Raw genomic sequence first — 17,269 nt, 5'->3', positions numbered from 1 at the left:
CCTTGACTGTTTTAAACCTCGGTATACCTTGAAACCGGTAATCGGCCCATGCCTAATGTTAAGTGTGGTGGAGATTTGAAAAATGTCTAGGTGGTTTTGTTTAGCAAAGCTCAGCATTTTCACATATTTTAATGCTGTTGCTTTTAAGTCAGTCAATATATCAGTCTGTTATTGACCAGCAGTCATGTTCTCATGTGAAGTGAGTGAACTGCTTGAAGAAGTGAGGCAGAAACAGGACATCAGTGACTTCGGGCTTTTGTTTTCGTTATTCATTGTTTATTATATATAAATATAAATATAATTATATATATATAATGTGTGTGTGTGTGTGTGTGTGTGTGTGTGTGTGTGTGTGTGTGTACCTGGTAATTATCACGTTGTGGGGACCAATTGTCCCCACAAAGATAGGAATACCAGTGTTTTTGTGACCTTGTGGGGACATTTTGATGTCCCCATGAGGAAACAAGCTTATAAATCAAACAAGATGATGTTTATTGAAAATCTAAGGTACAAGAAAGGTTTTTGTGATGGTTGGGGTTAGGGAATGGGGCAGGTAAGGGGAATAGAATATACAGTTTGTTTGGTATAAAATGCATTACGTCTATGGAATGTCCCCACAAAACATGGAAACCAGAATGTGTGTGTGTGTGTGTGTGTGTGTGTGTGTGTGTGTGTGTGTGTGTGTGTGTGTGTGTGTGTGTGTGTGTGTGTGTGTGTGTGTGTGTGTGTGTGTGTGTATATCACGAGTACGCATTAACATGTAATCAATAGGAAATGAGATAAAGCCTATTTGGCGTGCTGTCCGAGGAGAGGGCTCCGAGCTCGGATTTTTAGCCCGAACCCAGAGTACTCCCCCCTCTTTAACTGTGATAAATGAATCTAGATGAGAGTGAGGTGGATCACATGACCATGCTATTCCCCAACTTAGTTAAATAAACTTCATTTAAAATATTTAGGAATCCTTAAATGAAGTTTCACGCCATTTTTTTATTTATTTTTATTTAACCTTTATTTAACCAGATTATCTCATTGAGATTTTAAACCTCTTTTTCAAGAGAGACCTGGCCAAAATTGCAGCATAATTTCAGAACAAAGTAAAACATACAAATTCCAAACATACAAGTAACATTTAAGATCCTCAAAAATACATAAACAGTTAGCATTTGACTACTTAAAAATACAGTTTAACTCTACCAACTCAGTCTACTCATTTAGACTTAAATATTTCTCAAACATCTCATTTAAATAAAAAATACAAACCCGCTGGTTTGTAATTTCACCCATGCTGGGTTGTTTCAACCCAAAATGCTTAGTTGTTTTAACCTATTGTTGGGTCAAATATAAACATTTTCTGGGTTGAAAATAATCCCGCATTATTTTATATTTTAATATATGTGGTGAAGATTATGAAAATATTTTTTGTAGTTTTGTTTTAGCATTTTTTTCCTCGGATCAAGCTCAGAGGTTTACTGTACGCTTTATGCATTAAAGAGCACCTATTTCATTGCTAAAAAACAACATTATTTTGTGTATTTGGTATAATACAAAGTGTTTGTGTGGTTTATGGTTACATATAATTTACATACCATACATTTTTGTAGCTCCAGATTTCACTCTCTTCCTGTAACGCTAATCTGTATGTTGTGATTGACCTGAATACCTCTGACTTCAGCAGGAAATGTGACGCTTCTTACCATGTTTGAAAGATTCGCTCGCGATGCAATGCTAATAGGAGTTAACTTACAGGCTGTGAGTCCATGCGGGAGGAATTATAATAATGTCGGTCTTCTCTACATCATAAATCCCAGGAAGTAAACTGTTGCCTACAATCCATGTGTTTGTTGTAGGCCAAGAAAAGAGATTTACGTTTGAGATGATAACTCACGTCATCGTTTACTTTGGGGTTTGTACCTTTTGCATATCATTAACGTAGGAATACACACTTACACACCAAAGGAAATGTAAAATCGTGAATCGGACAGTAGGTGCTCTTTAAAACCCAATAATGACACCAGATCAGCTTTTTATTATAAGTGGTTCTGTAGGTCTGTCAGTGCCAAATCCTTATAACCTCACGTTTTTATTTTTGTGTCGTTTTAACTAATTGTGTGAGAAAACAAATTAGAAATCTGAATGTTTTGGATTACTCTCTTTGCGTTATTTGTGACCCTGTACCACAAAACCAGTCATACGTCGCACGGGTATATTTGTAGCAGCCAACAATAATAATGCCAAAATCATTAGAATATTAAAGCTCTACTGTGTACTTTATTGAGTTAATTCTTAACAAAAACCCATGTTTTCTTTCAAAAGTATGTGCTCATTCATGTGTAATTACTTCCCACCCACTAATCAAAGTATTCTCGTAAGTGTAGAATCTGCTATTTAAAATGCATACCGTCGAAGCGCTCTCTGGCTGAATCCATGTTGTGCCTCCATCTTTGAAATACATTCGCCAACGAGGGACATTCCTGAAATTCAAGCTCCGCCTTTCGCGCTTTCTCTCTACACTCACGCTGTCCGATAGCTGAAGCCTCCGGAGGTTGCATGTGTAGGCGGTATACGTCATCAAGACAGTCTTATTTCAGAATATTAACAATTATAAAGCTGACAATTATTCTTAGTTAATTGTAAATTGATGTAATATGCGTATGACTTGCGAATGTAATGCTCAGTTGATTTAAATAAACCAGGCTTGATGACGTATCCAGCCTGTGACCTGCGTAGCTGAATCCTTCGGATTTTACAACAACCGCACACCGTGATGAACCTGCGATCTAATGCTTTGATTTGAAAGCCTGTTGAAGACATATTCTCGAGGACATTAAAACAAGTCGCCAAGGAAGCGAAACGGGGATTTTAAACGACAACGTGACAGGAAAAACATCAAGACCAAAGTCACTATTGGAGTTAGTTTTCCAAGAGGGGGCTCAAGGGATACTGAAGTTGCACTTTATATCTTCTCCACAGGTAATTCAGCATCTTCGTTTTCATCTATACAGTCCATGTTTTAAACTTGAAGTTTTATAGTTCCTTGGCTAACTTTAGCATGATTAAGCATAACACTTGTTAGTGTAAACATGCATGTGGTTTAATGTGTTCGAACAGACACACGCCGTCTCTCCGCCCATTTATGTAATCTGAGGTACTGAGATAAATGTTTTTCATCTTTTCTGACCTCTAGCACAAACACACGGTGACAGCGCTATTTTTAGCCTTTCATTGATAAAAGCGTCTGATCTGAGCGTCTTTCTTTTCATTTTACAAGCGTGTGAAAGTTGCGCGATCTTTTTTCACCAATATGAGAGAAAGCTCTTACATATACACGGACATGTAACGTTTACTTAAAACATAAGCATTGTACTTTGACATAATATTAGTTCGCGTCCATTTAAACCCGTCATGGTTGCTTTTTGTATGTGACATATCATGACAATCAGACTTTTTTCATGTTAAACACAAATCTGTGTGCTTTGATGGATCACAGGCAAAGGACATTGCAAATTGTTCATTTTTTTCTCATTGCTTTTGCTTTGTAGCTACTGGAAGCCATGTTAACCTTGGCATGACACGGCCGGGCCACCGTACGAGTTAAAACGCGTTCCGAATGGGGGGGGCTAGAAAGTAATATTCAGTTGCTTGTCATATAGACTTTCACCGCTAGATGGGAGTAGATCCTACACAGTGGAGCTTTAAGTAAAGAGCATGTGCCATGAAGATATATTTTGTGAATTTACTGAAGTATATATGAAAAAATAAATTATCATTAGTAATATGTGTTGCTTATGACTTCACTTGGACAACTTTTATTTTCTCAATATTTAGGTTTTTTGCACCTTCAGATTGCAGATTTACAAATAGTTGTATCTCTGTCCTATCCTAACAAACCATACCATTAAAGCCAAGCTTATTTAGTCAGCTTTCAGATGATTTATAAATCTCAATTACAAAAAATTGACCCTTAAAGGCGGGGTGCATGATTTTTGAAAAACACTGGAAAAGGGAGTCGGGCCGACTACCTAAACACACTTGTAGCCAATCAGCAGTAAGGGCGTGTCTACTAACTGACATCATTGCCTGAGTTGCGTATGTCTATCAAATGAAGGTCCAGATTCTATTGGGGTAGGGGTGTGTTTGTTTAGGTGATTTCAAATACAACATTGGCTTTCAGAGATCATGGACCCCGCCTTTAAGAGTGGTTTTGTGGTCCAGGGTCACATTTAATATATGTTATCATAATATAGGCCACCCTAGCAATTAGCATTGGCAAATTTTTTAAAGACACCGTTTTCCAAACAGGATGATAGTTATGATGTGTTTTTGATCTTTGTTTGTGTTTGTGCTTGCATCCATGTAGCTGTGCGGTCCATTCGAGAGACAGTAGCCCTGTTCATCCCGTAACTGCCCCGCCCTGCCTCTGCACCAGGGCAGCTTTTACCTGTTAGACTGCGGCATTAATGGCCTACCCTTGACAACCGGTACCGCGGTAACCCGAGTCTCCTCCTCCACCTCCTCCCAGTCCGGACACCAGCATGCACACAGCGGGGACACACTGGCTCAGCACTTTTGTGCATAAGTGTGCATAAGGCTGATGTGTGTGTGCATGTGGCCACGTGTGAATCTGAAATATTTATGAGTACACAGTCTCAGTCTTCCCTGGCGGGCCGTCCTGTGATCCAGAGTGTGTGAGAGTGATCGGGTGCGTGTGTGTTTCTCAGCAGTGATGGGAGACAGGAGTGTCACGCAGCAGCAGAAACAGCAGCCTCCTTACGATGGACTGTGCAACTACGCCCAAAAGATCACTTCCTGCTTCGGGCTCGATGGTAAGCGAGGTCTCGGACCGCGGGAGATCCGTCTCGTTGTCTTCTGGGGTGTGATTTATGTGTGTATCTCTGCAAGAGGCTTGATTTCTTTGTGTCCGCCTTTGATCCGCATGCATGTATCATTGTTTTCCTTTGTGAGAGAGTTGTCTCTTATTTCAGCACGGGAACTGATCCTACATCAGTTGTGTGGGGTGAATCGAGGTAATTTGCTCTGCAGCAGAGAGCTTTAGCTTTTTGTCTTTGTCGTGGTGTATGTTTGTGCTAAGCTATTATACTGTAGGCTCCACTTCACAGACGAATATATCGGACTATATACAGCACTTAAGCAAACTTCTCTATACAGTGAGATAACAAGATAGGGCATTCAAATGGAAATGAGTGAAGTAAAAAGATTAATGTAGATTGTAAGACATTGGTGTGTTATTTAGATTCTCATCATTTTCCTAAACATTGTTTGCTTTGTTTTCCAGCAGAGATACCTTTCCATTGACTTAAAGGGATAGTTCACCCCAAAATTTTATTCTGTCATCATTTGCTCGACCTCAAGCTGTTTCAAACCGGTATCAATTTATTTATATAAATAAAGATATTTAAAAAAAATTTGTAACCAAACAGATCAGGGGCACCATTCACTTCAATAGTATACTTTTTTCCTACAGTGAATGGTGCCCCAGATCTGAACAATTTTCAAAATAGCGAATTTTATGTTCAGCAGAACAAATAAATGTATACAGGTTTGAAACAACTTGATAAATGGTAACAGAGTTGTAAGTTTACAGTGTACTGTCCCTTTAAGAAGCAAAATTGTGCAAAAAAGATGTATTTTTCTAGAAGGATACCTCGTTGGAAAACAGTTTATAAAATTTAGCTGTAGCATTGTTTAAAACAAAACTTATTTAGCAATGGGCTTGTTTTATTTTTAAGGTTTCTTTATAGGTGAATACAGGGAAGTGTGCAAGTTGATATCGATTGTTAGATTGAAGGTAAAATATGGCTACACTAAAAATATCCTGGGTTATTTTCAACCCAGCGTTAGGTCAAAAAGAGACGAACCCAACCCGCTGAGTTCAAATTTAACCTATGCTGGGTTGTTTTAACCCATTGTTGGGTCAAATATAAACATTTTCTAGGTTAATTTAAAGGGGACATATCATGAAAATCAGAATTTTTCCATGTTTAAGTGCTATAATTGGGACCCCCGTGCTTCTATCAACATAGAAAATGTAAAAAAAAGATCAACCCAGTAATTTAGTTTTGGTAAACAAGCATGTGAAAAAATAGGTCATGAAATTTGGCTCCCCTTGTGATGTCAGAAGGGGATAATACTGCCCCTTAATCTGCACTATCCAACTCATTTGCATTTAAAAGGACACACCCAAAACAGCAAATGTTTGCTCACACCTACAAAGTGGCAATTTTAACATGTTTTAATAAATTATCTGTGGGGTATTTTGAGCTAAAACTTTACAAATGTACTCTGGGGACACCAAAGATTTATTTGACATCTTTAAAAAGTCTTGTAAAATGTCCTCTTTAAACCAACACTGGGTTGGGCCATTTTTAGCCCAACTTTTTCAGATTCTGTATATGTTGTGCTTTGTGCCATTATTCTGATATATTAGCTATAAACCAAGTCGTAATTATGCTTGTAGTCATTTAAATCACAGCAGAAGCTTCAGTATTTAAGAACATGATAAATCTTCGGCCTGTTTTGCTCTTGTTGTGCCAGATCCAAGTTCAAGTCACATTTACAATTTCTTGGATCTTAAGTAGTAGTATAGGCTATTTTTATAGCACATTTTATACACCGAGGCAGCACTAAGATGAAGTCACATTTCGCTTTGGCTGTTGTTTAGCAAAAAAAGACAAAAAGTCTGCAGTTTTATTATATGCCATTTCATGCTTATATCTGTCTCGACCCTACTTTAAGATAACACTATTGGCCAAAATCCCACACTGGTCAACTACTGCTCACCATATCACTCATGGCTTTAGTGCAAGAGACTCTGCTTCATAACAGAAACAGCACAGATTTATTATTAATGAAGTCCTAAATCTGCAGAGAAGCAGCATTACTGACACATTCAATCTTTCGTTGAGTGCATGTTGTACTTTTACATACTGTATATGTACATTCGCACACATACAGATACATGCATACTATATAGGCACACATGCACACATTTGGCTCGTAAGCCTTTTATTTCTTTGCCTCCCTCACTTTACAGTCTCAGTCTACACAAACATTATTTTGGACATTTGTCAGTTTAAAGATTACAAACATAAACTCTTAACCCATAACATAGTTTATATTTCTCCTAATCCTCCTCAATCTGTTGTGAAATCTGTTTGTGAACGTCTCTGTCAGCATCTGGTGCACACAGTGAGTGTGTTTGATACAGCAAGCTCTCTGATGAATCTGAACACAGAAAAACACTTCACAGGGTTTGTAAGAGCAGCACGTGTATATTAAATGTGATTCTGCACAATCTGTTATCAGTAAGTGCATTGTAAAAAAAATTTGCACTTAAATTTTAGTGACAAGTTACATCAACTCACCACTTGTCAAGAGAATTGAAATTACTTGTAAATCCTAGTTGATTAAACTTAAAAATGTAAGTGCAAAAATATTTTTACAGTATGAATAATATTACACTGTAAAAAGGGAAAAGTTGGATCAACTAAAAAAAATTACTTTAATTGGCAACCTAAACTTCAAGTGAAAAATACAACTTACCAATTGAAGTAATTTTGTAAGGTGATACAACATTTCAGTTTTTACAGTGCACTCTGTAACAAATGTTTTGCATTTAAAATTTTAAGTCATTTCAACTTTGATTTATTTTTATCATGACTAGTGATGAGTTTTTGTAACCTTAAAATAAAGTTACATTATATTTCCTTTATTTATTATGTTACAGAGAAATCATTACTTCCAGTGTAGGGATAGACCGATATATTAGCCAATTATCAGTATCGGCAGATAAATGCTTTGTCCCAGTATCAGACATTGGCTGATTGTCTAAAGAAACTCATGACTAGTCAAGATAAAAAAATCTAACTTAAAAATACTTTAAAAAAAAGGTTAACACAATTTTTTTTTACAATGTAGGGATACACCGATATATTGGGCAATAATCGGTATCAGCAGATAAATGTGTTTCCCAGTATCAGACACTGGCTGATTGTCTAAAGAAACTCATGACTAGTCAAGATAAAAAAATCTAACTTAAAAATACTTTAAAAAAAAGGTTAACACAATTTTTTTTTACAATGTAGGGATACACCGATATATTGGGCAATAATCGGTATCAGCAGATAAATGTGTTTCCCAGTATCAGACACTGGCTGATTGTCTAAAGAAACTCATGACTAGTCAAGATAAAAAAATCTAACTTAACCTCTTAGACGTCGAGCCAGCCTCCCCCCCCCACTCTGGCAAATGGCATACCCCCATGTCGTCAATATTTGACGACACTTGACCATTCGTCAATATGTGACGTGGAGGGTACACCTTTCGCGTCATTTTTTGACGAACTGGGGACTTCAATACTATTACGTCCGTTGCATTCTCTTCTCCTATTTTCTTACCAATTTCGCGTCGGTTTAGGGTTAGATTTACATAATGACATCCCTACCCAAACCTAACTCTAACCCCAACGCCAGGTGACAACTGTTTCTAACCCCAACGCCAGGTGACAACTGTTTAATTTCGCGTACACTGTTTAATTTCGCGTACACTGTTTAATTTTGCGTAATCTAACCCTAAACCGACGCGAAAATGGTAAGAAAATAGGAGAAGAGAATGCAACGGACGTAATAGTATTGAAGTCCCCAGTTCGTCAAAAAATGACGCGAAAGGTATACCCTCCGCGTCACATATTGACGAATGGTCAAGTGTCGTCAAATATTGACGACATGGGGTGAGACTGTGTTAACCCAAAATAAAAAGGCTGTTGCTCATACAACATACTGTCTACAAACATAACCAAGGTGTCTTTTGAAAGCTAACACTTCAAATTTCACTATTAGAAATGCAGAACTGTTCTAGCAATAACTATTTCATAGATATGGCATCAGAAATACAGCGTTCAAGATTTTTTCTCTTTTGAAAAATTTCAATTTTTACATTTCTATGGCAAAATAATTAACAAGCCAGTGGTAAATGAGCCTGAAAATATAATTGATCTACAACCACAGGTCTTGACAGTCTATTTTGAAAATTTGAAGTTGATACAAGCAAAAATGGGTTTTTTACAAGCTTTTTTGTTAGTGTATGTCTGGGTGTCTTTCCAAAAAAAGCCACTTGGAGACTCCAAAGGGACACTTGGTTACCACCTTCTACATTGAGGTCTAACATGCTTATCTGACCATTTCCACACATTTTATTCTTGATTTAGTGTGTGACAGAACAATATACACTGTTTTTCTGAAAAAATACTAACTTTATAGATGTATTTTAAAAGGCATTTATGGGCATTTTCTCTGTGTGCTACTTTAAGCCTCTAAAAGGACACCAGATTACTTACTCATATAAAATGAAACAATGTCTTTATTCACTTACATACTTTTCCATGGTTTAGGAAAATGTACAACATTATAGAACAAATTAAATTGTATGTATAGATTTTTTTATATGTTTACAATATAGTAGTCATCAACAACCTGTGATAAAAAAGTATTGCACGTAGCTTGGCAGTGCTGTGACATGATTCAAAAATACAAAACTATTTACAAAGTATTGCACGTAGCTTAGCAGTACTGTGACATGAGTCAAAAATATAAACAATTTACAAAACAAACTATTTACAACATGTTGCACGTGGCTAGGCAGTGTTGATACTTAGGTCCAACGGGACAAGCTGATTATGAAACTCAAAAAAGCAGTTTCTGTTCTGGATTATGGCTATCACAGTAATGTACCATCAGGCCTGCTCTATTCATACACCAAATTCACACTTTAGGATTATGGCTATCACAGTAATGTGCCATCAGGCCAGCTCTATTCATACACAAAATTCACACTTTAGGATAATGGCTATCACAGTAATGTACCATCAGGCCAGCTCTATTCATACACAAAATTCACACTTTAGGATTATGGCTATCACTGTAATGTACCATCAGGCCAGCTCTATTCATACACAAAATTCACACTTTAGGATTATGGCTATCAAGTAGTGTACCATCAGGCCTGTTCTAGTGATGCCATTTGCACACATTCACAATACTCTGTCAACAGTCTGCCTCAAAGTACAGTTTTTCTCTAAATAAACAGGCACAAAACAGCATTATATTTCACCTACCATAAAGTACTGGGTGAGTCAGATGGAGTAGATTCTATCTGTGTCCTTTTCTCTCCTCTTACCTTGGCAGCGGTGAAGGCAGGTGAAGATGTTTTAGACAGCCAGGAAAGCTTTGTCTGTGGTCCAGGCCTCTGGTAACCACTCTTCATCAGAAGTGCAGCATCCCTATTCACATTTACAAATAGGTTTAGAAATGCGTCTTCTAATGCAACTGATATCATACAGTAGAACTATCACATATTCACTGCATTTTCCTCCCATTTACGCAATAAGAACTTTTTACTTTTACATACAGTAAAACATGTGTCATATGCTTTACATAATAGTGTTTCTAAGTGATGACGCAATAAGATCGTTTTACTTTTACATACAGTAAAACATGTGTCGTCATGCTTTACATAGTGTTTCTAAGTGATGCTAATGGCAACAACAAACTGTATTAGAAACTCACCTTCTACTGTAATAACAACTTAGAAAGAGCTTTTTACATATTGCGCATTTGCGCATGTAAGTTACAAGTCTTCCTTCAAATACGTCATAACATTATATCGCTATATCAGCAATTGAATAACACCGTGATTACACAATGCATCAATGCACTCATAATGTATAATAGTCAAAGTAATAAAACGTCTTTCACTAAACAAATGTAATACGAAGTAAGAATAATACAGTACAGATCGCTGAAATAGTTATAAACTTACCTTTAGATCAAGACCGTCTAAAAACATTTCCTCTTGTTCCGCGTCGACACTGGAAACACTTTCTTCTTCGGAATCCTCAACATTTTCTTCATCACTGCTTCATATAAGTTCTTCCAAGGCAGCAGTAGGAGAAAAAATACTTCTGTCCACGACGCTGGTCCATTGTAAGTAGTGCTAACAAGCAGGTGAATCTCAAGGCCGTATGTGTCACAAGCACGAGCGTGTAACTTTCTGGAGAGCTAATGTTTACGCACATATAACAACACTGTAATATGAAAGCCATTATGCAAATCTGCACATGGGCGTATCCGTCATATCATTAGCTACACGTCACAAGACACTACATGATTTCAATTGGTCATTTGTCCATTTTTTTTATAAAAAAACTGTTGCATACGCACAAGCAAACGCTACCTGGAGCACACGCCCCCTTTCACTACTTTACAAGTTTGCGAGGGTAGTTTTTATCAGAAATTACTTCAACTACTCTAATTTTGTTTAGAACACTCTACTAGATGCGCTGACGAGTTTGGATTTATCGGAAAATGTGTTAGAAAGACATAATCGTCGAGTGAACGGGAGTATGACGTCATGTTTACTGGATATCAGGGACGTAAACAATGGACATTTAAACCCTTTTTTTTACCGGTCAGTGTGTTTTGTGCAAATATTTACTATGGATATCGGATACTGGACTACTTTTCTTAGAAGAGCAATACATGTTACCATTATTTTACCAGACATCTCGATGCTATTACACAAAAGGTAAGGATTCGTCCGCTTTGTTATAGCTTTGCATTGTTTGACAATTCATACAGAATAACCAAAAACTCCTTCTAAGTTATTTATATTGTTGAATGCATAAACGCATATGAATCGGTGTACTTTTATCTTTCAAAAGGTGTATTGGTTGACCACATTAGTTGACTAAGTATTGTTTAAATGAGCAAGGAATGTAAACAGTTAACGTTCGGCTTTAATGGCGAGGCCGCCCATGATCTTTGTCTATTAACTTGTTAAAGCAACACTGTGTAGTTTTTTTACCTTTAAATAATGTCTCTGAAATTATTTCAGTGATATAACAACTTTTAACTGGACAAATTGTACTGTTGCTGCAACCTGAGCAGCCTCCTAGCTGCTACAAGCACACTCTGAAAGTGGCGGTGGAGGGTAGGAAACACAGCCTCGCCCCTCCCCCTGCCTGCAGAAGAGTGTCTGATACCAGGCACTGTTGCGCTTTTCAACCACATGGGGGAGCTGTAAGTCATTTTTACATGGAAACTACATAGTGTTGCTTTAAAATGACTTAAAATACTTTAAAAAAAAAAGGTTACCACAAAAAAATGTTTACAATGTAGGGATATACTGATATATTGGGCAATAATTGGTATCAGCAGATAAATGCATTTTTCCCAGTATCAGACATTGGCTGATTGTCTAAAGAAACCCATGACAGGTCAAGATAAAAATAATAACTAGAAATGACTTGTAAAACCAAGTTGATTATACTTAAAAATGTAACTGCAAATTCTTTTATTTTTACTATGGATGCACCGATATATTCGCCATGGCCAATAATCTGTATCAGCAGATAAATACATTTTTCCCATTATCAGACATTTTTAAGCATAGATTATATCCTGACAATTAAAAGGGGCATGCAAAAAAAGCAAAACTACTGCATCAGTAGAAGTCATCAAGGTATCGGCATGTAAATTTGGAATCGGTGCATCCATAGATAATTCAACTGGTTAATATTTTTTTATTATTATCAGCATTTTTTATATTTGCAGTAAGTGGTAAGTACCTTAACACTTTTCAAGATATAAAACATAGGCTGCATGCCTAATTTTTTATTAAAGTTTTTGTTGGCATTATCATCATCTTGTCTTTGTTACATTGGATTGGTTTGTCTTTGATTATCTTTGTGATTTATCTTCCCCTTGGCTAAATGAGAAAATCCCATGATGCAAGATTAAAAGAAATGTAAGATTATTACTGGTCTTAATCTGCTTCTTTTAGTAAGTAAAACACAACTAAATTAAGCAAAGAAACTTGTTATAAGTGCATTGCATTTGAATTGTATTTATAGCAACAAACAGTTGCCCAAGCATTCTCATATTGGATTAAGAACCGTAGTATTTTTAGTTGTGTTGTTAAACATCTCTCACCAAGAAGCTTGTACAGCAGCTCTGTTCGGGAGATAATCATAAAGTAGACGTCAGGGTCAATCCTCTTATCTGAAGCAAAGGAGCTCTGCAAGTCGCTTTTTGATATCGTGCGGGGTTTAACTGTGGTCTTCACCTGAAGCATTCAGAGCCACTGATGTAGTGAAGGGGGACCTTTATATCTGGCAACCACACAGTTATAGGACAAGGGAGCATTGCTACGTGGTCTTGGCCATCGATTCAAAGGGGTCTCTAAGAGATTATTTGGAGTCTGCTAGGTGTGGACCCCAGTCATGCCCTCCCTTCGCTCTCTGAACAGCCTGGGGAAGCTCTGTGGTTCAGGACGCAGTCAGCAGGTGGACCGCAGTCGCATCAAACGCAGGAACTCAGTCAAGCGCATGTCCATCATAGAAGACGGTCATGTGGCGGAAGTTCTGTACCTCATCCCAAAACAGTCTGTGAAGCAACAACTGCCATTCCTTAACCCTGATGACTTCTACCTGAGCGAGAGCCTGACATCGGGTATGAATGGTTGAGGATGCTGATGAAGGGTTACATTTTTAAATTGGTGGCTAAGTTCATTGCTGGTCGACCTGCTGTATAATATTGTGTGGTTAGTGGATGGGATCGCATGAGGTAGCTATACTTAATTTTGGGTGTGCTCCAGTTTAGGAAATTGATTTTTACCCGTGGTCAGTTTAAAGTAGGCAATTTGTACATTTTGCAGAATCTTGTGTGCTTTAGTTGTCTTTTAAGGATGTCTCCAATCTCATTAATATTTATTATGGATTAAGCTTGCATATATTAATCCCTACCTCAAGGCATTTCATGGTGTAGTAACGAAATGTTTGATTTATTTGTTAGTCTTAATGGACACGATTTTCCTCTTTTTTCATGTCATTTAGCTCTACTTTTTTTCGTGTCATTTTATGTATTGTTTTTTTTTTCTATTTTTAAACTATTGTCACTTGGGGTTGGGATGTCTGAAATGTAACAGAAAGTGATTCTAACCCCAAGCGACAATAAAGAATTTAAAGATATTGAGAAAACAATACATAAAATATTATAATAAAATTTGTGCTGAGTGACATGAAAAAAAGAGGAAAATTATGTATGAACACAAATAAACAAATCAAATATTTTGTGACAAAATGCTTTAAGATTGAGTTGTATTGTTCACATTTCAAGAGTCACTGTCAGGAACCAAATGGTCAACAAATGGTCCCTATCTGTCTTTGGGGCAGTACCCTTTAAAAAGGTCCTAAAATGTATCATTTATGTACATTTATATGTTCATTTGATACTAATATGTAACTCTTATGTAATATAAACTCTTTGGGTGCAAAGGTGTACTTTTTGAAAGAGTAACGTCCCAGTGATTGCTAGGGACCTGTGGTGACCCACTCACAAAGGTTAAAGAAATCCCTCAATCAGTCTGTTTTCAGAGGATTTTCTCTAAAGTTGGCTTATCAGGTTTATATTTTAGATGCTCTCTGTATGTTAATGTTGTATGTTTTAGCAATTATCCAAATGAACAAATACCTAAGCTTATAAATGAGATCACTTCCCCAAACAGATGTTTAACAGCTGTGTTTTTATTCAGTAAAGATTGGTGTAGGCTAACCATGTGTGTGGAGGGGGGCTAAAGTAGGTTATAATCAATTACTGAACAACATACACTGAAGATATTACTAGGCAGTGGTGGCCGGTGACTTCTTTTTTCGAGGGCGCTCGATGCGAAGTTCGTCATGTATGTCGAGTCATTGATTTGAAATTTGAAAATAAATTTATGCCGATTTATCCTCTTATGTAATTGAAAACTTTTAGATGCTTAGGTAACCAAAAAGGTCTTTACTTTAGTATTACATATGAGATAAATCCTGAATGTCTGATTGACTTCATCCACAGTCTGTTATCTTAGAAATCTTCTTCAGATTTGCAGGGATTTGCTTGTAAACTCTTGATATAATCTCTTGCTCAGTTAAAGCACATGACATAGGTCTGTGGATAAGAAACTTGACTCATTTTAATGCTGAAGGGAGATGTTTTTGCCACGTGTCATCAAGACATCCATGTAGACCGTTATATGACAGGTGCACATGTTTAACAGCATGATTATAAAATGATGTAATCTGCAGAGCGACAGTAGTACATTCTGTATAAATAAAAAGTACACTTATGTGAATAATAATGAGTTATAAGGTCACGTTTCCAGCACAAGCTGATATCTAAGGTCCCAGGGACCTTGAACGTTGACTGCTAGGACCTTAATTACATAGAGTGCGATCACTTTAATGACCATCGTTTTCATGGGGCAAATAGCTATTATTTTTGTTTGTTTGTTATGGCTAGCCTCCACGAAATTGCCTTTCCTACCTTTAAATTGTCTCTGTTACAAGTGGTAAAAAGATTTTTCTTAATAATGGTCTACTCTGGCTAACAAATTTAACAGTTAACTAATTTACCAACACCAATATGTATATAAATTAAAATATGCTGTGTTTTCTTTAAAGCTGAAACATTATCTAAATTTAATCTTCATCACTTCATCATAAACATACCTAGTGAATTTACATCACAATTTTGCTAAATTGAAGATATTGTTATCGTAGAGTGCATTTAAGTATGTTTTATGAGACATAAACCCATGATCCACAGTAAGCGATTCAATTGTATACTGTAAAAAAAATGTTGGTTCAACTTAACAAATAATTATTTAAGTTGGTTGCTATAAAATTAATTCAACTCAAAAATATAATTTGACAATATTTTTACACAACTTTCTTTGGGTCAAATAATGTTTTTTGGCAAATCAACTCAAAATTTTAAGGCAACCAAGTAACTTACTTTTTAAGTTATACCAACAAATTGTGACATTGTGTATACTGCAAAAAAGCTTAAGTGTTGTGTGCAAGTTAATTGGTTTTTGACTTGAAAGTACACTGTAAAAAGTGAAAAGTTGGATCAAGTAAAAAGCATCACAAGCACAGAAAAACAAAAATCAAACAAGCATAATAAATACTCATATTCAAATTAACATATAGGGCCCTATTTTAACGATCTAAGGGCTTTGTCTAAAGCGCACAGCGCAACGTCTAAATGGGCGTGTCCGTATCCACATTTGCTAATTTAACGATGGGAAAAATGGTTTGTGTGCCGAGCGCATGGTCGAAAAGGGTTGGTCCTTTTTTAATGAGTAATGGGAGTATTTTGGGCATAACGTTCAATAAACCAATGATAGTCTAGCTATCATCCCCTTTGAAAGTCAGTTGCGCTGGCGCGATGTCTAATCCCTATTTAGATGACAGACTTTTTTTGTAAACCGAAAAACTAAGCGGAGGAAGAAGATCCCCAGTTTAAGATTAATGTTAAATAATTGTGTTGTTTTTTACTTGTATTGAAATTGTTTGATCTTTAAAACCCATTTTCTTTTAGTAATGGAAGTAAAAAGCAGGCTTTTAATTGCTTTAAATGTATGGCTATCCAATATCATCAAAAATAAATATACAAGTAATTATATACAAATATAAATATACAAATAATTTAAGAAAAGGTTTGTACACTAAAAATACTTTATTTGTAACAAACAGGAGATAAAGAATTTACAAATGGCTCTCCGCACATTTCAGCACTTGGACAGTGTGCTGTTCTCTATGAACATTTTTGCATTGTTAGTTGAAATGTTATAGTAGAGTGACCCCTTCTGTTCAAATTGGAGTATTGCATGTTATTTTTTAAGTCCTTATATGATGACATCACAAATGTGAGCCTAGTTTTCAGCAGCAGCAGGGAAGAGCATGCGGTCATGGCTACTGCTCCTCGATTTAAGTTGATTTGAAGGCACTTTCGGTATGTAGATATTGCTAAATTATAGTTCCTATGCATATTCATTGTGAATTGTCATATTTTATATGGCAGATGTTAAATTATTTTCTCTTAGTTTTTGTGAATTGTGATAGATGTATTGCATCTATTTTCTGAAGTATTTGATACTAACTATAAGGAATGTGAAGAGCCTTTGTTGTGTTTATGTAAACATAATATTGATTCTGTATACTTAGAATTCTTTATTTTGTACTTTTACAGTTTTACGTTACTCTATGGACAACAGTAAATCTTGAAAACCATTCTTGCCTTTGTTGTCTTTGGAGGGCGTTATCTGACTGCATATTCAAGCAAGGTGTTTGAAATAAAGGGCAGAACATTAAAACGAAACCCTTTGGTAAACAACTTCTAGTTTCTAACTCCATTGCGGGGAGCTAGCCAGC

The 17,269-nt window shown here is 36.4% G+C and overlaps 1 protein-coding gene and 1 long non-coding RNA gene across 9 annotated transcripts in view; both read left to right on the top strand.

The window, feature by feature from the left end:
- Positions 1-17,269, top strand: part of LOC135786627 (uncharacterized) — a 480,312-nt gene that overhangs the window by 375,016 nt on the left and 88,027 nt on the right. The gene's annotated exons all lie outside the window — the stretch shown is intronic.
- ablim1a (actin binding LIM protein 1a) overlaps positions 1-17,269 on the top strand; it is a 62,130-nt gene that overhangs the window by 1,315 nt on the left and 43,546 nt on the right. For 2 of the 8 annotated variants that reach the window (XR_010546958.2, XR_010546954.2), the window contains exon 1: positions 4,548-4,823. The exons of 1 other annotated variant lie outside the window; for it this stretch is intronic. Coding sequence is in view for 1 of the 7 variants with exons in the window: in XM_065296112.2 (XP_065152184.1) it covers positions 4,724-4,823 (100 nt within the window). In the remaining 6 variants the exon portion in view is untranslated. Of the gene's footprint in view, positions 1-4,547; positions 4,824-4,868; positions 5,025-17,269 lie in introns of those variants that run through there. 5 more of the 8 variants (XR_010546956.2, XR_010546962.2, XR_010546961.2 and 2 more) reach the window with 4 other exon arrangements.

Source organism: Paramisgurnus dabryanus, chromosome 20 (genome assembly GCF_030506205.2).
Source record: "Paramisgurnus dabryanus chromosome 20, PD_genome_1.1, whole genome shotgun sequence".
In the NCBI taxonomy this organism is placed as follows: domain Eukaryota; kingdom Metazoa; phylum Chordata; class Actinopteri; order Cypriniformes; family Cobitidae; genus Paramisgurnus; species Paramisgurnus dabryanus.
Note: the sequence above shows the minus strand (reverse complement) of the source record. Positions and strands in the feature narration are given on the sequence as shown.